The 22,171-nt window shown below is 39.2% G+C and overlaps 1 protein-coding gene across 1 annotated transcript in view; it reads left to right on the top strand.

Moving 5' to 3' along the window:
• The window catches only part of SLC9A4 (solute carrier family 9, subfamily A (NHE4, cation proton antiporter 4), member 4), a 75,730-nt gene extending 53,834 nt beyond the window's left edge, over positions 1-21,896 (top strand). Inside the window, exons 9-12 of the mRNA XM_006870732.1 lie at positions 1,489-1,585; positions 7,949-8,080; positions 8,841-8,928; positions 21,541-21,896. Of these exons, the coding sequence (XP_006870794.1) occupies positions 1,489-1,585; positions 7,949-8,080; positions 8,841-8,928; positions 21,541-21,896 (673 nt within the window). The remainder of the gene's footprint in view (positions 1-1,488; positions 1,586-7,948; positions 8,081-8,840; positions 8,929-21,540) is intronic.
• The last annotated feature ends 275 nt before the right edge of the window (positions 21,897-22,171 follow it).

The following is a 22,171-nucleotide window of genomic DNA, read 5'->3' as shown; positions in this document are numbered from 1 at the left end:
TTACTGTTAGCAGCTCAATGCCTAAACAGATATTTAGCCTATCACTTCACTTCTGTACTAAGAAAAGCTGCCATTTGGGAAGAAGGGGAAAAAAAAAAACACAACTCTGAAAGGATTTATACCAAGATGTTAATAGAGGAGATAGTTACTTTAAAAATTAAAGCAAACTCATGCTGTTGAATCAATTATATATAACTCTTAGAGAACCAATAGGCCAGGTTGGAATTGCCCCGCAGTGTTTCCAAGGCTGTAATCTATATGGAAGCAGCCTGACACACCTTTGTCCCCCAGAGCACCTAGTGGGTTTGAACCACTGACCTTTTGGTTACTAACTGAGTGCTTAGCCACTATGATACCAGGGCTCTTTGATAATATTAAAAGAAGGGGTTGATTTTATTTAATTCTCTTTTTTGTTGTTAATTGCTTTTATTTTCTACAGTCATTATATGTTATTTATGTTACAAAAAGTTGTTTGTTTTTGAAACTGCTGGCACTGAATTGTATTCAAATATATTTATCAGATGAGAATTCTGAACATAGCAATATCATGACTCTAGAATCCCAGAGGACGATTGTTCATTGACTGCTAACCTGTGCATGACCTGGTTTTGGAACACCCTGAGTGGGAGGCAGGCTCATGGTGAGAGAAGGATGTGGAGGTGCTCAGTGCTAAAGCAGTGAGTGGTCTCCTGCTTCTAGAATCTCATATAAAGTGCCCAATGTCTCCAAGCTTAGACTGGGTTTCCTGGTGAAAATGGTCCAGTTCTCCTGGTAACTGTGATTCTAGTTTGTTACAATAGCGTTTTAAGATAAAAATCTCTAAGGGGACAATTTCCAGATATATGTATTCATAAAACTTTACTATTTCCTGGATCAGTATTGAGTTACAATGTCGTGTGTGGAGTAGTGTTGATCAGTTAACAGTTTGCAAGTAAAGCAAGCCGAGAAATGAGAGTCAGTCTTTGACTAAGTAATTTTACTCCTTTGACTAGAAAAATGAAATATATGGTTTGCATTTTATTATACCCACTTACCCACTACCTTCAAGTCAATTCCAATATCTTTAAATATTTTTATTTTCTGATCATTGATATTTATTGTATTTTACAAAATGTGTCAGTTCATAACAGATTTGGAGGAACAAAACAACTGGTTGTTTTACCTTAAATCCTTTAAAAAAAAAAAAAAGGCTTAGAATAATTCCCACATCAAAGCTATAGATGGGCCAAGGAACCATGTAACTGAAACTGTAAGTTAAAGTTTTAAATTTGAATATCAGAATATAAGCTCATGTTTTGATATTCCACATGGATTTATTTAAGTAATTTAACAACCAATGAATTTTTATTTTAATAAAATTAACATAATTTGATATGAATTAAAACAATAGGAAATATTCTGCAAAGACAAGCTTTGGAACTTTAGATTTCCATACTTTTTGCTAAGATGGAAGAATAATGCCTGGATTGCTTCCAATGATGTTTCTAGGGCTCAGAGAATACATGGAACCAAAAGGCTTTCTCCTGAAGACGTAGAGTCCATGAAAGACATTCTGACACGCAACATGTACCAAGTTCGACAAAGGGTATGTATAAATCACTTGCAATACACCTACTGCCTATCCTTGGAACCACTCTTCCAGGAATCAGTTCTTGTTCACATTAACCTCTTGAAGACAGATTTCAAGTTTTCTCTGCTAAGTTTGGAGAACAGAAACTTAATTGTTTTCTTTCTGCTGTAACAAATTGTAACCTGTGGTATAAAGAGAAATGCAAATCCAGTTGCCAGCTCTAGGGGTCAGGCTGCCCTAGCTCTGCAGCCTTGCGCTTTCCAGACCAAGCATGTCATCATCTCTCTCTAGACACAGACAAGTGGGGAAGCTCATCCACCAGCACCACAGAAGAAAGATGGCACCAGGATGCTAATGATAATCAAGTTGTCTCAAAGTCACTGACTCTGATAAAGCTTGAACAATTGAAATGGATTAGAGTCTAATACTGAAACTGCACTTCTTGAAGCTTGAATAAAAGAAGATGTATTTGGCATATTATGTTTTCATTTTGGACCAGACTTACATATTAAAACAAAATAGATCTGAAGTCTATTCTAACACTTGGGAACTGGTCCAAAATGCACAGCAAGAACATTCCTAGGGGCAATATGTGTGTCCGTCTGAAACTTTGATTTTGCCAACTGAAATTTAAACTTGTGTCCTCTACTCAAGAGTTTTCTTCAAGTGTGAGGATTAAATTGTCCTGGACAATGCTTGAGTATGATTATAAGTCAATTATTTATGAAAGCCTTGGCTTTTGTAACTGGCTTAGATTATAGTCTCAATGGGACAGAAAAAAGAATTCTTCTAGTCACAGTTCCTCCATTTTAATAAAAAATGCTGAAGTTTGAGAAGTTGGTTATTTTGTTGTTCAAGGTCACAGAACACATTGAGGTTAAGTACTTAGATCTTTCAACCACCAACCAATCTTTACATGACTCCACACAGATATAAGCCAATGAAGATGAATGCTTTCTGACTTGCTGTTTGAGATAACTCATTGATTAGGAGAACCTGTCATGGGAAGGCTTTCTACCAGCTGACAGAATATGGGTCACAATTAATCAAAGAACTCTTAGAGTAAATTACACAGCTTTCAAATCATTCCAAGTAAAACTGTCTCAGCAATGCTATCACATTCTACCTTAGATAAGGAGATGAAAACTTCCTGGTTTGAAAAAGTCTGGCTAATGAGAACAGCCATGATACAAAGAGTGCCTGGTACTCAGACTCCCCCCCCCCCCCCCCATGCTGATGAAGGTTACATTTGGGGGAAAAGTCCAGAAATAGAAATGAAAATTCTTCGGACTCCTATCTAGTCTAAAATAAAGCCAACTTCCTATTCTGTACTTTATTCCTTTGACACAAGTGCCTGTTGTTATGTGCCATGGAGTCGGTTCTGACTCATAGTGACCCTGTACAGCACTTCTGAGGCTGTAAATCTTTATGGGAGCAGAAAGCCTCCTCGTTCTCCCATGGAACAGCTGGTAGTTTCGAACTGCTGACCTTGCGGTTCACAGCCCGATTCATAACCACTATGAGATAGCCAATATTTTTCTTTTTCTATAAGTCTGTCTAAGCAGTCTGTTCTAGGGAATTCTGCCTTCTAAGCTATTCAGCAGACTTCTGGAGTGGTGCTGTAGGATAAGTGCTGGACTGTAAACCAAAAGGTTAGCAGTTCAACCCACCAGCTGCTCCTTGAAAACCTTGTGCAGGGTTGCTGTGAATTGGAATCGACTCGATGGTACTTAACAACAATAAGCTATTCAGCATCTAACTTTTTTGTTGCTCCCAAGTTTAAGCTCATTGACCACTTCTAAAGAATATATTGCTGGCCACCGTGGGGTGTCAAATGGGGAAAACATAAATAATAAACAGAGGAGAGTTTCAGCCTCTGAAATTGCTTTACGCCTCCACTTTTGTTACTTTTATAAAATGAATTTCCCTGATTCTTCCCTTTCTAGCATTCATTTCTAACCCTTTTACAAAGGTGATGTGACTCCTTGCCTTCATCATGGTCTACCTGCCTTTTCAAAGTTAAAAATCTACCTAACAATGTAACTCAGAACAACTATATATCTGCTATTTGACACTTGAATAGTCTTGTTCATGTTAACCTCTTTAAAACAGATTTCAAGTTCTCTCTGCTTAGTTAGGAGAACAGAAACTTAATTGTGTCTCAACAGGGTGGTCGAGGCCACTAGACTGCTTGTTGGGGTATTTTCTTACTATTGACACCATCTTTCGGATTAGAAGTCACTTCAGGGCAGTACACAGATGAGTACAGGATTTGATTCTGTGGTGATAACTGGTAAGCAATTGAATCCTAAAACTGACTTGGCATTTCTGTGGCCCGTGACACATTGGAAGGCTCTGACCACTCCTAATAGAAGTTTCTTCCCCTCCACAAGTCCAGTACAGGATAGTTCCTGGTAGAGACGTTGAGGGACTAACCTCTACAGGGTGGGACATGTTCTAGATTCTGCTTCTCAGTTGGAGAATCACAGAGGCTTCTGTACTAGAAAACTGTGGGAATGGAGATGGAGAAACACTCTTTCTAAACTAAAAGTGAAGAAACTGCCTTCAATCCTGACCTCCAGGATAGGTCAAAGATTGAATTATAATCCCTGAGGCAGCCCACATCATCAGGTCCACCCTGAGATTTCTATGAACTTTCAAAAGAAGAAAACAAGTTATTAGGTTTTCATCAAATATCAAATGCACATTTGGAATGTGCCAGGCATTGGAAATACTACACTGAGTAAGACAGATGCAGTTCTTTTTCCTGGAGAACTCAAGGTTTGGTTGGAAGTAGAGGTTTACCATAACCACTAACTTCTTCATTAAAGAGTGGAATTGGAGGGAGAAGAGAGAATATACTTGTATATACCAAGAATATACACCATGCTTCCTAGGGATAGGAAAAATAGATAAATACATGGGTAATCTGATGTGAGACAAAATGGAAGATTTATATGTCCAAATCTTCCTTAAAACTAACCTTTTCCCAAGTCTATTATTATTGTTATTAGATTCCTTCGAGTCAGTTCTGACTCAAAGCAACCTTAGTACAACAGAATCCAAATCTAAGTGCATGAATTCCCTTCCAGTAATATACATAGACACACACAGCAGGGCTTATGAACCAAGATCCATAGGATGGATGGCAGACAGGCAGGTCAGGCAGGTAAGATGGGAGGCCACTGGCTCAAGTCTGAAGAACCAGAGGGTGGACAGCAAGACAGATGCAGAGTCCACATCCAGCAGAAAGCAAGTACACGTTTTGAGAGTATTCAACATATTGGAGGCAGACCACACCCTCAAGGAAATTTCCTTTCAATTGATTGGATGCTCACAGAAGATTTCATCACGGGAGATTATAAGTCTTAACTGCCAAACCCTGGCCTAGTCAAGTTTTGTCACAGAATCTAAGTATTACAGATGCTAACCTCAAGGTTGGAGTCCTGGTGCTGTGGGTTAATGCACCAGACTGCAAATCTTTTTGAACTGCAAGGTCGGTGGTTCAAGCTCACAAGCTGCTCCTCAGAACCCCTATACAGGGTTGCTATAGGTTGAAATAGACTTAACAGCACTTAACAACAACAATAACCTCAAAGTCAGAGGTTCAAACCCACCATTCACTCCACAGGAGAAATACGTCAACAACCACAACAAAACTTACATATTTCAACAAAACAGGAGAAATATGAAACACAACACCAACAAAACTTAGTTATCTCAAAAAATGATACCAACCATCCCTCCACAGGACTGTCTACTCAGCTGAGTTCTAGAATTCACTGCAGTGGCCACACAGAACTCAGACACACACTCACAGTTAAGGGGTTGATTAGGGAAGTTGGTACATTAAAATTCAGGGTCAGCAATGTTCAGGGCACAGTTCTTCCAGTCCAGATAGCCTCTCCTCAGTCATGCCTACAAGCAGGCCTCTCTCTTTGCCTGCAAGTTCTTTTAGGACTGCTGATAAATTACTTCAGGGAACACCACTCCACCATAAACTTCATCCTAAAGGCACACAGCTTTAGTTTTCCCAAATAAGTGCCTAGAGGCACCCCACTCTGCAAGCAAGCTTCCTTCCCAAATTTTACCTGCTCCATGGACTGGGAAGCCCACTGTTCTGTCTGGTGCTTTAGCTCTTAGTTCTTCTGCTTCTGCTGCTGCTGCTCTGCCACCCCTCTGCTACACCTCCAGTTTCACAGTTTTCTGCCCTTGGGTCAAGGAGGTTCAATCCACAGGGATATCAGAGTCCAAAGGATGTGCTTCACTCCCAGCTCTTTTTCCTTGATGATAATGAGATTCCCGCCTCCTGCTTCTAAGATGCTTATTTTATACCCAGGTTGGAGTTTCAGGTTTTCACAATCATAATGAACTCCATTAGCAATCATTTATAGCTGAATCATATTATTCCATCAATATCTTCTCACATCTTTTCTTACTGAGACTCATTATAGCAGATTGTTGTTGGTGGGCATTACAAAGACTATGGAGAAAATCAAGTGATGCATAGCATTAGGCAAATCTACTGCACAAGACTCTTTTAAAGTATTGAAAAGCAAAGATGTCCACTTGAGGACTAAGGTGCGCCTGACCTTAGTCATGGTATATGTATGCTCATATGCATGCAAAAGCTGGACAGTGAATAAGGAAGATCATAGAAGAACTGATGCTTTTGAGTTATGGTATTGGAGGAGAATACTGAAAGTGCCATGGACTGCCAAAAGAACAAGCAGATCTGTGTTGGAAGAAGTACAGCCAGAGTGTTCCTTGGAGGCCAGGATGGCCAGACTTTGTCTTTCACACTTTGTACATATTGTCAGGAGGGACCAGTCACTGGAGAAGGATACATGTTTGGTAGAGTGGAGGGTCAGAGAAAAAGAGGAAGAACCCCCAATGAGATGGATTGGCCAAGTGGCAGCATCAATAGGCTTAAGTGTGGCAACAATTGTGAGGTTGGCCCAGGACCAGGCAGTGTTTCGTTCTGTTGTGTATGAGGTTGCTATAAGTTGGTACCAACTCGATGGCACCTAACAACAACAACCACATATGGGTAGAAGAGCCATATTAAGTGCACTTATTTTAGAGAACTGTTCTTTATCTGAGATTATGTCCTTTCTACTATTTTGTTTGTTGCATAATGATCTGCTGCAAAAGACCTCTTTAAAGTGTTACAAAGCAAAGATATCACCATAAGGGCTAAGGTGTACCTGACTCAAGCCAAGGTGTTTTCAGTTGCCTCATATGCATGTGAAAGTCAGATAATGAATAAGAAAGATCAAAGAAGAATTGATGTATTTGAATTATGGTGTTAGTGAAAGATATTGAAGATGCCATGGACTGCCAAAAGAAAAACAAATCAGTCTTGGAAGAAGTACAACCAGGATGCTCCTTGGAAACTAGGATGGCAAGACTTTCTCACATAATTTGGACATGTTATCAGGAGGAACCAGTCCTTGGAGTAGGAGATTATGCTTGATAATATAGAAGGTCATTGAGAAAGAAAGAGGAAGACCCTCAATGAGATGAATTGATACAGTGACTGTAACAGTGGGTTCAAATACAGCAAAGATTATGAGAATGACACAGACCTTGGCAGTGTTTCATAATGCTCATATATAGATAGGGTTGCTATGAGTCAGAACTGACTTGATAGAGCTCTGGTAGCATAGCAGTTACTAATAGTGCTGGAAACTGCGAGGTCAGCAATTCAAAACTACCAGCTGCTCCACGGGAGAAAGATGAGGCTCCCGTAAAGATTTACAGCCTCGGAAACCCTGTACGGGGTCACTATGGGTCGGAACTGACTCAATGGCACTTACAACAATAATAACAGCTATTTTGCTGAAAATAGCTCTTCCTTTTAGAATTGATGATGATTGTAAAATTAAGTGATAAATGTATTTTAGTCTCTTTCAATGACACTAAAATTTAAAACATGGTAATCCTATGGAAATTTCCAATATACCTTGTACTTTTGACATTTACCAGATCTGTTTAAGTTAAAAGACTAGGTCTAGCATTTTAAAAGAAAATCATGACTTGAAAGAGAAACTGAGTCTATGGGGTTTCTGGGTGATGGGTACCTTAGTGGGAAGCTGCAAGGATACAGAGAAACGGAATACAAATAGAAAACACTTTCCCTGATTTTGGGTAGTCAGAGACAGGAGGTCAAAATATAGCTCTGGTCTGACAGTGGGTAGCCTATCTTCTCTGGGCTTGGACTTGCTCATTGGTAGTATGAGACAGTTGTACCAGACAACACCCAAAGTGCCTTCCTGTTCTATATTGTTTGTTTTATAATTTTTTTCAGTAACCTCCTGAAGTTGAAGCTTATACTGGAGATGTCCTTAGGTATTTGTTATTCTGTTGTCTTTGCAGACCCTGTCCTACAACAAATACAACCTCAAGCCCCAATCAAGTGAGAAGCAGGCAAAAGAGATTCTAATCCGCCGCCAGAACACCTTAAGGGAGAGCATGAGGAAAGGCCACAGTCTACCGTGGGGAAAGCCGGTACTGGTTGGGACTGTTGACTCAGGACATTCCTTTACTTAGCAAATGTTTACTGCCTGATAACTGGGCTGGTCCTTCTATGGGGCCTTCTCAGGTGAACTACCATTGATATTAAAAATAAATAAATAAATAACACCTTGTTGCCAGAGAAACACGCAAGTTAAGAAGGCTCAGGACAGCAAGGCAACCTTCTTCTCTGGGTCTTGGTCTTAGGAACCCAAGACATCTGTCCATGACAGTGACAGCCTTCTGGAATGGATCTATGACTGGAACATGTTTATTAGTCTGTGTGTTCAGGGACAGACACTATGCTGTCCAGACTGAACATTCCAGAGGAACATCCATGGGCCAGAACATCTGGTTCTAGGAAGTTAATTTGTCTGCCAGGAAGGTGTAAGAAGCTTCATTTGTCACGACACTTGTGCCTCTTCTTCACTTAACCCACTGTGTGCCTGAACTGTCTATTTTATGGCATCTCCAATCAGTATTACTGAAATTTCTAGATGAAGGTTGAGCCTAAATCTGACCCTAATCACATACCCAAGTTCAATGAGAGTCTGAAAGTATCTTTCAAAAGATCTATAATGACCCATTTTATTATGAGATAGAAAGGAAATAAACATTGAAAGCTGAAACATGCTGCAAACCAGTAATTAAAAGAAAATACCTCAGTGTAGGTCAGTGTCCTTAATTTTATTTGCCAAATGAAGCTTTCAACTGCAATGGCTAATTGTCCCTTTTGTTTTCACTTGTTACTCAGGTCGGCACCAAAAATATCCGCTACCTCTCCTTTCCTTACAGCAACCCTCAGTCAGCAAGAAGAGATGCAAGGGTTGCTGAGTTTCCAGGTATTCGCATGCTTTGTTCTCTTACAGTTGCTGTTGTTATTAAGTACAACTGAGTTGGTTCCAACTCATAGTGACCCTGTATAGGGTTTCCAAGGAGCAGCTGGTGAGTTTGAACCACCAATCATGTGATTCAAACCAACCTTGAGGTCCAGTGTTTTATCCCACAGCGCCTCACCAGGTAGGGCTTATATCTTTTTATATCTATAAACAGATATGTTTTTATGGTTTGCAGACCAAAAGGCACAATCAAGGATACTATATAGGTACTAAATAACAAGAAAAGATTATGAAATTCAAACTTTATTTATGGAATTTGACTTTGTCATAAAAGACTATTTACTTTAAGTTTTCAACCATTTAAAAAAGTAAAAGCCATTCTTACTTAGCTCATGAAATAAGAAGCATTAACTCCCAGTGCCAGACCAGAACAACATGAGAAGGCTGGTGGGTATGAATTGTTGACCTTGTGGTTACCAGTCAGTGCTTATCCCGCACTAACCACACCAAGGCTATGCTGTTACTATTGCCATTTTTAAGTGCAATTGAGTCAGTTCCTACTCTTAGTGACCCTCTATAGGGTTTCTAAAGTATAGCTGGTGGGTTTGAACTGCTGACTTTGTGGTTCACAGCCCAGTGTTGATCCTACAGCACCACACTGGGAGTCCTAATGAAATTTTATTTATTTCAAATATAGTCAACTGCTTCTAAATTTCTTCTGAGTCAACAAAAAGATAGTGTTTAGATTAGAAAACTGAGAAGCAAGAGTAATGAAGTAGGACTTAGGTATCAGTTATCCTTAATAAGTTTTCAATAATTAAGATAATAATCAGTGTAAAATTGAGACAGTCAAGTTTATCATCCCTCCATACCTGAGGCCTTTCTGCAGCAGGAAGAATATCAGGACAGGATTAGAAGATCTTTGGGGAAGAACACAATGGAGAGATGACCCTCCAAAAAGACAGCCCTGGGTAAAAAAGCTGTGGCTTCGGGAGTGGATTCCTTCCTATCTCCCCTCAGCCCCAGGGTCCAAGCATCTTTTGCTCTTCACAGAGAACTACATCTAGGTCTACATCTAGCCCTGCTATTTTGGCTTCACTTGTCACTATAAGTAAAGCCTTAAAATCCCTCCTATTCCTTAGAGCTCCCTTAAAACTTCTTTGGAGAGGGAAGGGGGAAGTATTTCACATTGAGATTATGGGCCTTTACAGACACTGTATGTTGTTAGCCTTCATCCTCATATGTCATACATTGTCCCACATGTCTGTCAGTCTGCCGTACTCTGGTGGCTTTTGTGTTACTATGATGCTAGAAGCTATGCCACTGGTGTTTTAAATACCATCAGGGTCACCCATGGTGGACAGGTTTCAGTGGAGCTTCCAGACTAAGAACAGACTAGGAAGAAGGAATAGGCTGTTCTGAGGGATTAGCTCCTAAAACTCTTCTGAATAACAGCAAAACTCTGGCTGATATAGTGCCGAAAGATGACCCCCTCAAGTTGGGAGGCACTCAAATTCCAACTGAAGAAGAGCTGCCTCCTCAAAGTAAAGTGGACCTTAACAATAAGGACCTTCATTTACTGATGGAGTTTGACTCAAAATAAGAACAAACCACTATAAACATGCAGTAATAATTATAACATGGAATTATGAAATATTAATCTAGGAAAATTGGGAGTTGTAAAAACTGAAATGGAACACATAACAATCTAGGTATTAATGAGTTCAAGTGCACATGTATTGGCTAAACCATATGATTATTTGGTTCACTATGCCAGAAATGACAAATTGAAGAGTCATCAAAACAGGCATTTTAAGATCTGTCTTGAAATACAATGCTATCTGTGATATCTATATAGTTACAAGAAAGTCAGCTAATGCAACTATTATTCAAATTTACAAACCAACCACTGAAGCCAGTTAGGAAGAAACTGAAGAATTTGAAGAAATTGAAAAATTCAGCTCCAGTTTGAAATTAATCAAACATGCAATCAAGATGCATTAATACTTACTGGCAACTGGAATTTAAAAGGTGGAAACATAGAGGATGGATCAGTAGTGGCAAAATACTACCTTGGTAATAGAATTGATGCTGGAGATCACATAATAGAATTTTGCAAGACCAACCACTTCTTCATTGCAAATACCTTTTTTCAACAACATAATTGGCAATTATATGTGTGGACCAGATCTAATACACAGAAATCAAACTGACTATTTTTGTGGGAAGAGACAATAGAGACGCTCAATATCATAAAACAAAATAAGATCAGAGACCGACTGTGGAAGTTACCATCAATTGCTCATATGCAAGTTCAGGCTAGAGCTGAAGAAAACAAAACAAGTCCATGAAAAACAAAATATGATCCCAAGTGTATCCTGCCTGAATTTAGAGACCATCTCAAGAATGTATTTGAGGCAGAAGACCTGACAAGTTGTGGGGTGACAACAAAAACATCATAAATAATGAAAGCAAAAAGTCATTAAAAAGACAGGAATGAAAGACCAAAATGCATGCTATAAGAGACTCTGAAACTTGCTTTTGAATATAGAGAAGCTAGTGCTTCTGGAAGAAATGATGAAGTAAAAGAGCTGAACAGAAAATTTCAAAGGACAACTCAAGAAGACAAAGTATTATAAAGGTTTGAAGCTAGCAAACTAAAATGGAAGAATATGCTCAGTATTTCTCAATATGAAAGAACTGAAGAAAAAATTTCTGTCTCTTACAATATTAAAGGAGTAACACTGTGGGTTAATGCTCTGGAATGCAAAGTCAGTTTGAACCACACGGTTGGCAGTTCAAGTTCACCAGCTGCTCCTTGGAAACCCTATGCAGGGTTGGAACTGACAACAACAGTGGGTAAAATGGAGACTTGGTATGACGAAGTAAAGGATAAGTAAACTGCAATTTGGTGGTTCAAACCACCAGCCGCTCCTTGGAAACACTATACAGGGTGGCAACAACAGCAATAGGCAAAGTATTGAACAGTACAAATTGGTTGATGCACAAACATTTCAAGAGGTAACATATGATCAAGAACTGATGGTATTGAAGGAAGAGATCCAAGCTACAATAAAGTGAAAAAGAAGGCTCCTAGAATTGATGGGATAGTAACTGAAATGTTTCAACAGACTAATGTGCACTAGCGGTGTGCACTCACTTGTCAGTGCCAAGAAATTGGGTTGACAGTTACCAGATCAGCCAATTGAAAGAATGTCCATTCCAAAGAATAGTGACCTAACTGAATTTGGAAATCAGTGAGCAGTATCATTAATATCACATGCAAGTAAAAAAAAAAAAAAAAAAATGTATTTCAACTTAAATATATTTTATTTTATATGGAATAAATCCTTCCCTTTAAAAGACAAAGGATAGCAGACTTGTTTAAGAATAAAGCAATATGATGTTTATTTGTTGTTGGTAACGTTGAGTCTATTCCAACCCATAGCAACCCTGTATAGATTTCTAAGGAGCAGCTCGTGAGCTTGAACCACCATCCTTGCAGTTCAAATGACTTTGCAGTCTGACGCATTAGCCCACAGCACCATACCAGGGTGCCTGATGTTTAGTTAAGGCACATCTAAATATTAATATGAAAAAGTTAGAAACCATTACTGGAAGCAAAAACGGTCTTACAAAATGATAAAAGTTCAGTTCGTGAAAAGGATACAACAATTCTACATTGTACGTACCTGATGACATTGTCCTAAAACATACATGGCTGATGTAAATATTAGGTGAAATGGACAAATGTGTAGTTAGACCAGTATAATTTAATATACATCTCTCTCAGAAATTAATAGAACATAAAGATGAAAAAACTAGACAATTGTATAAGATTTGTGTAACAATTATAGCAAACATGTCCTGCCACACATATATGTATATGAGGGGACTGTTCATGGGAAAATTACATCATCTTTTAATTTCATTTTTCACAAGCTTTTTGAAGACCTCTTGTATAAAATACATAGAAGTGTATACAGGTATGCTTCAGAGATTGTTGTTGTTGGGTGCCGTTGAGTCGGTTCTGACCCATAGCAACCCTGTGTAGGGTTTCTGAGGAGTGACTGGTGAGCTTGAACCACCAACCTTGCAGTTTAAACGGCTTTGCAATCTGGTGCATTAACCCACAGGGCCACACCAGGACTTCAGAGATACTGCAGGTATAAATAAAGAAAATATACGTGCAAGTAAAATTTTGCTGATGATAAATCAAAAGCGACTGTGGCAGGACACACACAAGGAGTGGCAGAAATTCAAGCTAGATTCAGAAGAGGATGTGAAACAAGGGATATCATTACTGATGTTAGAAGGATCTTGAATGAAAGCAAAGAATAACAGGTAGATGTTTACTTGTGTTTTATTGACTCTGCAAAGGCATTTGACTGTGTGAAGCATAAAAAACTAGGAGTAGCATTGTGAAGAATGGGACTTCCAGAACATTTCATTGTGTTCATGTAGAACCTATACATAGGCCGGTAACAGCTGTTTGAAAAGAACAAAGGGATACTGTGCGGTTTCAAATCAGAAAAGGTGTGCATCAGGGTTGTATCCATTCACAGTGCTCATTCAATCTGTACGCTGAGCAAATAATCCAAGTAACTGAAGAATATATATGAAGAATATATGAAGAATATGGCATCAGGGTTAGAGGAAGGCTCATTACCAACCTGAGATAAGAAGATAACACAAACCTGCTTTCTGAAAGGGAAGAGAACTTGAAGCACTTGTTGATGAAGATCAAAGAATACAGGCTTCAATATGGATTACAACTAAATGTAAAGAAAAGAAAAATCCTCACAACCAAACCAGTAAACAGCTTCATGATGAATGGGAAAAAGATTAAAGTTGTCAAGATTTCATTTTATTTAGATTCATAATCAATACTCATGGAAGCAGCAGGGAAGAAATCAAGTGATGTAATGCAATGGGAAAAGCTGCTGCAAAAGAGCTCTTTAATGTCTTAAAGAGCAAAGATGTCACTTTGTGGAGTCAACTTGTGCTTGACCCAAGCCATAGTATTTTCAACTTTCTCATATGCATGTGAAAGATGAACAATGAATAAGAAAGACTTGATGCATTTAAATTATTGTGTTAATGAAAGATATTGAAAACATCATGGATTCCTGGTGTGGTGTTATTGAATCTGCACTGGACTTGGAACCACAAGGTCAGCAGTTCAAACCCACCAGCTGTTTCTCAGAAACCCTATACAGGGTCACTATGAGTTGAAACTGACTCAATGGCGCTTAACACCAGCACCACCATGAACTGCCATAAAAACAAACAAATCTGTCTTGGAAGAAAGTATAGCCAGAATGCTCCTTAGAAGGGAGGATGGCGAGACTTCATCTCATAGTGCTTGATAAAGTAGAGAATCAGTGAGAGAGACGAAGGCTTCTGAGGAGATGGACTGATACAGTTACTGCAGCAATGTGCTCAACTTAACAACTGTGAGGATGGAGCAAGAATGGACCATATTTCTTTCTGTTTTACATGGTTCACTATGAGATGGAACTGACTAACATCAACAATATATCCTATGTTGAGAAAGACCCTCAATGAGATGGATTGACAAAGAGGCTGCAGCGATGGGCTCTAACATGGCGGTGATTATGAGTATGGCATAGGGACTGGGCAGTGTTTTTTTCTGTCTTAATGTTGTAGAGCAACATCATGAAGTCTGCTCAAAATAAAAGCAAGAGAGCTTTTCTGAGAGATAGAAGGAGTCAAAATGGCCGTTCCACTGGACAATGAGGAAGAAAACATGTTTGTATAGTTGGAGGAAGAACTAAAAGTTACAAAATCATAATTGGCTGAAAGACAATCAGGGGAGTCAGAGTTGGGACATCTAAAAGTGGGGATTTAGCAGGGATAGGCTGATCACGCATATGTGGAATTGCAAGTTAAAGGTCCATAATTGCAAGACTCACAGGACAGGTTTTTCTGGTAACTTGCTGTAAAAATGACTTTCTCAATCATGTCTGCTTCGGGGGTCTGTTGTTAAGATTCATTGATAATGCTGTGCATCAAGACCCTTTGGGTATAAGCTATCATACCTTCCATCTATCTGACCATAGTGGAAAGACCCTATGGGAACAGATTGTGATATCCTTCACCTGCCAGATCTCAGAGAAAAGGAATGTATGCTTTAGGGTATATGGTTACATCAACATCAGGGAACGGCTGTTAGACAAGGCAGCTTTAAAATTCCACTTGGAATCTAGATTTATGTCAAAACTTTAAAATGAACTTAAGGCTTCATTTTCAGACTGCTCTGTTTACACACACGGAGTGCCTCTACTTTGACACTCTCACAGAGTGTATAAGGCCGTATATAAATAGAACCGACTCAATGGCACCTAACAACATATTCAGCTCTGCCTTGTCCTGAGCAGAAAGCACTTTACCTAATTCATCTTTTTTTAAAAAAACAAATTTTTTATTGTAGTTCAGGTGAAAGTTTACAGAGTGAATTGGTTTCCCATCCAACAATTAGTATACATTTTGCTTCTTGACATTGGTTGCAATCCCCTCAATGTTACAGTCTTCTTCCCACTTCCTTGCTGAGTTCCCCACTAGTATTTGCCCAACTTTCCTGCCCTTTCCTGCCTTACAAGCTTTGTTGTTGGACAAAAGCTGCCCTTTTGGTTTCTTTAATATTTTCCTCCCTGATGCTATTATTCACTTTATAGGCCTGTCTGCTGTTAGGCTGAAAGTTTATTACAAGATGCCCTATATTCCTTTCTTTCTGCCATTAAGTGAAAAAATAAAGCACTCGGTATTCTGGTTTTGCTGAAAATGAATGCCTGGATCTTTCCCTGGAATGGTACTGTCTGGGGTGTTCATGGGAAAGAGAATTATGCGAAGAATGACAAAGCATAGTCTCCACCCTTCCTTCTTTCCCTTGGCTTTCTAACCAAATTATTTATCCCACATTGGGCATATGTAATGACTTCAGTTGATTGGAACCTCAGAAGTCACCTGTCCAAGACTTAATCTTCCAAGTGTTTGTATCCCACTCTTACAGAATAATCCAGAAAGGGGTGAGGAAACTGTGACTAGAATCTCTCCACTAATGGGAAGCTTGCTGCCAAAAGTTGGCCAGAAGCCACAAACTGGTGATAGGCAGAGGAGTAAGAGAAGAAACATACTTTTGAGTACAGACGCATTAAGGCAGACTTTCCCCAAGATAGCGTTCTTAGAGACTCGTTTATCAGTTTGTTATACTGTTGTGGCTTGTGTGTTGCTGTGATGCTGGAAGCTATGCCACTAGTATTTTAAATACCGGCAGGGTCACCCATAGTGGAGAGATTTCAACAGAGCTTCTAGACTAAAATAGACTTGGGAGGAAAAGCATACCACTTTTGAATGGTTAGCCACTGAAAACCTTATGAATAGCAGCAGGACACTGTCATATATAATGCTGGAATATGAACCTCTCAGATTGGAAAGCACTCAAAATATGACTGAGGAAGAGCTGCCTCCTCAAAGTAGAGTTAACCATAAAGGCATTGTGAAAACGTTGTTGATACCTTGGATATTGCCTCGGTCCCTCTTGGTTATGAGGTCACTAATGAGTTATCATAAACGCTTACCAACAAACGCTCAAGAAATCCAGTCTGTACTCATTTTAGCCAGAGTGAGGTTTTCTTTATTCAATTTTGCAAAATTGGGCATTCACCCTAAAGGACATAAGGCAGAGATGTAAGGCATGGCCATTTCACAAAGAATTTTATTCTATCTTGAGAATGTCCCTCCCCTGATTCATCATTTACTAAGTACTATGGAGTTAACAATCTTTTCCCGGATGTTGTCTACTTTCTCTTGATGATAACATTCTTATTTTATGTTCCTAGTTGTAGAACAGGTTTCTTCCTCCCCATCCCCCAATTCATGCAGTTCACATACCCCAGGGACATAGGCCCCTGTTGCTATGTGAATCAACAACCTATGTCTGGTCTAGCAATCTCTTGGGACCTTTATTCCTGAAGATGGATCATCTTGAGAATATCTTACAGCATTATTGGACTTTAAGGACCTTCACTTGGTGATAGAGCACAAAATGAGAAGAAACAGTTGCAAACAGCCATTAATAATCAGGAAGTATAATGTACAATGTTTGAATCTAGGAAAATTGGAAGTTTTCAAAAATGAAATGGAACCCATAAAGATCGATAACCTAGGCATTAGACAGCTGAAATGGACTGGTAGTGGTCACATTGAATCAGATAGTCATATTGTTTACTATGCCTGGAATGAAAATTTTAAGAGGAATGACATCAAATTCTTCATCAAAAAGCACATTTCAAGATCTGTCTTGAAGTACAGTGCTGTCTGTGATAGGATAATATCCATATGCCTACAAGGAAGACTGGTTAAATACCACCATTATTAAATTTGCATAACAATTAAAGCCAAGGAAGATGAAAATGTCACCAGTCTGAGATTGATCAAGCAAGCAATCAAGATGCCTTGCTAATTATGGGTGATTGAAATGCAAAAGTAGAAACAAAAAGGAAGGATCAGTAGTCAGAAAATATAGCCTTGGTGTTAGAAATGATGCTGGAGATCACATGGTAGAAACTTGCAAGACCAATGGCTTCTTCATTGCAAACATCTTTTTTCAACAATATGCCCTCACCAGAATACAAGGAGCTCTAGTAGTATTATGGTTACAAATTGGGCTGTTAATCTCAAGGTCAGCAGTTCAAAGCTACCAGCGGTTCCATGGGAAAAAGATGAGGCTTTCTGTTCCTGTAAAGATTTACAGCCTTGGAAACCCTGTACAGGGTTGCTATGGGTTGGAATAGACTCGACAGCTCTTAACAACAACAACATAGGAAGAGACCGTGGAAAAGGTCCATATTGTCAGCCAAAACAAGGCCAGGGGCAGACTGTGGAGCATACCATCAATTGCTCAAGTTCAGGCTGAAGCTGAAGAAAATTAAAACAATTCCATGGAAGTCCAAATATGACCTTAAGTATATCCCATCTGAATTTAGAGACCATCTCAAGATCAGCTTTGATGCATTAGACACTAATGACTGAAGACCAGAAAAGCTATGGGATGACACCAAGAATATCATTCAGAAAGAAAGCAAAAGTTCATTAAGAAGACAGGAAAAAAAGAAAAGACTAAAATGGATGTCAGAAGACATTCTGAAACTTGCCCTTGAGTGTAGAGAAGCTAAAGCAAATGTAAGAAATGAGGAAGTAAAAAGCTATATTTCAAAGGGCATCTCAGGAAGATAAAGTCAAGTATTATAATGAAGTGCACAAAGACCTGGAGTTAGAAAACCAACAGGAAGGAACACACTAAGCATTTCTCAAGTTGAAAGGACTGAAGAAAAATTCAAGCCTTGGGTTGTAATATTGCAGGATTCTATGAACAAAATATTGAATGACACTGAAAACATCAAAATAAGTCGGAAATTAGAGTCCTGGTATGGCGCTGTGGGCCAATGTGCCAGACAGCAGTCATTTGAACTGCAAGGTTGGCGGTTCAAGCTCACCATAGAAACCCTGTACAGGATCGCTATGGGTTGGAATCAACTCGACAGCACTTCACAATAACAACAAATACACAGTTATGTATCAAAAAGAATTGGTCTATGTTCAGTCAATTCAAAGGTACCATATTGCCAAGAACCTATGATATTGAAGGAAGAAGTCCAAGATGCACTGAAGGCATTGTTGGAAACAAAGCTCCAGGAATTGATGGAATACAAATTGAAATGTTTCAATAAACTGATGCAGTGCAGGACCAGTCCCTTAAGAAGGCCATCTTGCTTGGAAAAGTGGAAGGGAAGACCACCAACAAGACGAATGACCCAGTGATAGCAACACTAGGCTCAAACATAACATCAAATTGTAAGAATAGTGTAGGACAGGGCGGTGGTTCATTCTGATGTGCACAGGGTCACTATGAGTCGGAACCAACTTTATGTCACCTAACAACAACAAAAGCAGTGTTTCTAGGACCAGAGGAAAAGGTGAATTCTTGTCCCCTTGTCAGACTGTAGAATACACATTAAAGGAAAATAATTTTAAAAACATGTAAAGATACTATCATTTTCTTTATTCTAAGTCATCGTTGCCCCCAACCCCCACCCTACAACCACCATCTTCTTTTGCTGCTTTTCCACTTTTCAATATTTTGCCCAAGGAATCTTTTAGTATTGCAAATCAAGGTTTGCAAGTTCTTTCAGCTTGAGAAATGCTGAGCGTGTTCTTCACTTTTAATTTTTTAACTCCAGATCTTTGCACATTTCATTAGAATATTTGACATTGTCTTCTTGAGCTACCATTTGAAAATTTCTGTCCAGCTTGCTTTCCCTCCTCATTTCTTCCATTTCTTTAGCATCTCTTCAATGGAGAAAAAGTTTCAGAGTCTCTTCTGACATCCATTTATCATGTTTCAATATTCAATATTTTCATTCTGACAGTACTTCACTGCTATTTATAAGGTTTTCAGTGGCTAAACGTTTGGAAATAGTCTGTGTTTCCTTCTTCTAAGTCTGTCTTATTCTGGAAGCTTAGCTGAAACCTGTCCACCATGGGTGACCCTGACAATATTCAAAATACTAGTGATATAGTTTCCAGCACACAACAATATGCAAGCTACGACAGTGCAGCAAACGGACAGATGAGTGGTGAAAACCTGAGAGGAGGTCTTATCTCAATGTCTGGGGAACTTTACACCCCTCATTTATGAAACCACCACACTAATGTTGTTATTTGCCATCAAGATACACCCTAACCCATGATGATCCCATGTATGTTGTTGCTGTGTCCTATGTATGAGTTGGTTTTGACTCATAGTGACCCTGTAAAGGGTTTCCAAAGAGCTGGTGGGTTTGAATTGCTAACCTGTGGTTCACCGTCCAGTGCTTATCCTACAGTTCCACACCAGGACTTCCATCTCATATATAGCCAAGTGAAATGCTGCCTGGTCCTGGACCATGCTCTTAATCAGTTGCAGACCATTGTGATCTATTGCATGTTCAGAAGTAGATCACCAGGTCTTTCTTCATAGTGCCTCTCACTCAGGAACTTCTGTTGAAACCTGGTCAATGCCATCACAACGCACAAGCCTCCAATGACAGACAGGTGGTGGTTATGCATAAGATGCATGGGGCAGGATTCAAACCCAGGTTTCCCACACAGAAGGCAAGGATTGTATTATGGAACGACCATTTCTCCCATTTAACCTTATGGTAGTGGTGGTGGTGCGCCATGGAGTCGGTTCTGACTCATAGCAACCCTGCATATGGTTTCTGAGGCTGTTAATATTTATGGGAGCAGAAAGCCTCATTTTTCTCTTATGGAATGGGTGATAGTTTCAAATGCCTGACCTTGAGGTTAGCAGCCCGACTTGTAATCACTATACTGCCAGAGCTCCTTATCTAAGCTTATAACCACCCTATCCCATATGTGCTGGAAAGGGCTTTATAGGCTCTTCTCCAATTCCAGTTCCTTCTTTACCAGCTGTGTGGTATTAAAAAGTGACATTACCTTGGGAAACCTCAGCTTCTCTATCTATAAAATGAGGGCCATAACTTTACTCACCTCAAAAGGCCATTATGGGAACTAAATGACATAGTGTATGCCTATGATCAGGACAGATATTGGTGCATAAGTTCTCAATACATGATGGTTGTTAGCATTATTATGAGCCCTGGTGATTCAGTGGTTAAGCTGCAAAAGGTTGGCAGTTTTAAACCTTGAGAGAAAGATTTAGCAATTTGCTTCTGTAAAGATTACAGTCTTTGAAACCCTATGGGACATTTCTACTCTATCCTATGTTGTTGTTGTTGTTGTTGTGAAGTGCCGTCGAATCGGTGCCGACCCATAGTGACCCTGCATAAGGTTTCTGAGGAGCAGCTAGTGAGCTTGAACCACCGACCTTGCAGTTCAAACGGCTTTACAGTCTGGTGCATTAACCCACAACGTCACACCAATATTTCTATAGGTCACTATTAATTAGAATTAACAACAGGTCTGGTTTTCAGTTTTTATTATTATTATTATTCCCATCCTTTGTCAGCTACTTACCCTCTTCGAAAAAAGAACATTTAGTCACTATAGTTTTGCTGTGGGTCTCTCTAATTTTCATTTCTATAAAACTCCTTAGGCTACTTCAAAGAGAAAAAGAATGAAACTCAGATTTAAAGAAACCACTGATTAAAAAAAAAAAAAAATTCAAGATAAACCAATAATTTTCATACAGCAATATCATATACTCTTCAGTTTTATGTGCTTTTTTTTTTTTTTTTCTTTAAAAGTGTCAGTGATGGTCTTTGACAACATAAAGCATTATGAATATTAGACCTGAGTTTATAAACTGACACTCCCTTATCATCGGGGGAAAACTGACACCATATGCACATTTGCATGCATTTATTTATTTTTATTATATTGCATATTGTTTCCCACCTCCTGGGCAGTAAACTTAGAAAGGGAAAATCAGGTTGAGAAGAAAATTGACTTTAAGAAATAAGAATGTCAAAAAGACTTTGTTTCATTCTGAATTCTTGCCTTCTAGATATGAAGTCTTAACTCACTGGTACTAAGTCTTGTGTCTTTCTCTTCTTGTCATTGTTTTTCTAGTTGATGGCAGCAGCTATTCAGGATCCCCTTCCATCATTTTCAGAGCATACTCTCGAGCAAGGCCACTTCAAGAAAGACAGCTGACCCAAGAAACAATCCCATTGAAGAACTTATACAAAAGAGGAGAGCCACTCAACTTTGGTTATCCAAGAAATGCAAGCCTAGAAGTGCATACTGGCAGAATCAGAAGGGCAGCTGTGAGACACAAATCACTCTTTCATGCAGTAGATGAGGAGTATGAATCTGGAGAGGAAAGTGAGGAAGAAGTTTCCTCAGTTGGCTCCAGATGGACAGCAGAACCAAGAAGTGGAAGGGAACACCACAAATCTCACAGTCCTTTGCTCCAGAGAAAATAGTTGTTTTGTCTACAGGATCATTTCTGTATTTCTCAAGAATCCACTTTGCTGTTTATGCGAAAGAAGAGTGTTCTGAGTTCTATAAGGCTAATTGAGTTTACTATCTTGAAGCTATTAGGCATTTTATATACATAAAGGGGACAAGAAGATTCTTCTGCGGACTGGGAGTGAAGTTGAAGGTCCTACCACATTCTTTGCTTCTGAACCTTTGTTAATAAATTCCCAGTGATTGGTAGGAGTTAATCACCCCAGGGATTATCAATAAGAGCTTTATA

The sequence above is a fragment of the Chrysochloris asiatica genome, unplaced genomic scaffold (assembly GCF_000296735.1).
Source record: "Chrysochloris asiatica unplaced genomic scaffold, ChrAsi1.0 scaffold00150, whole genome shotgun sequence".
Taxonomy (NCBI): Eukaryota; Metazoa; Chordata; class Mammalia; order Afrosoricida; family Chrysochloridae; genus Chrysochloris; species Chrysochloris asiatica.
Note: the sequence above shows the minus strand (reverse complement) of the source record. Positions and strands in the feature narration are given on the sequence as shown.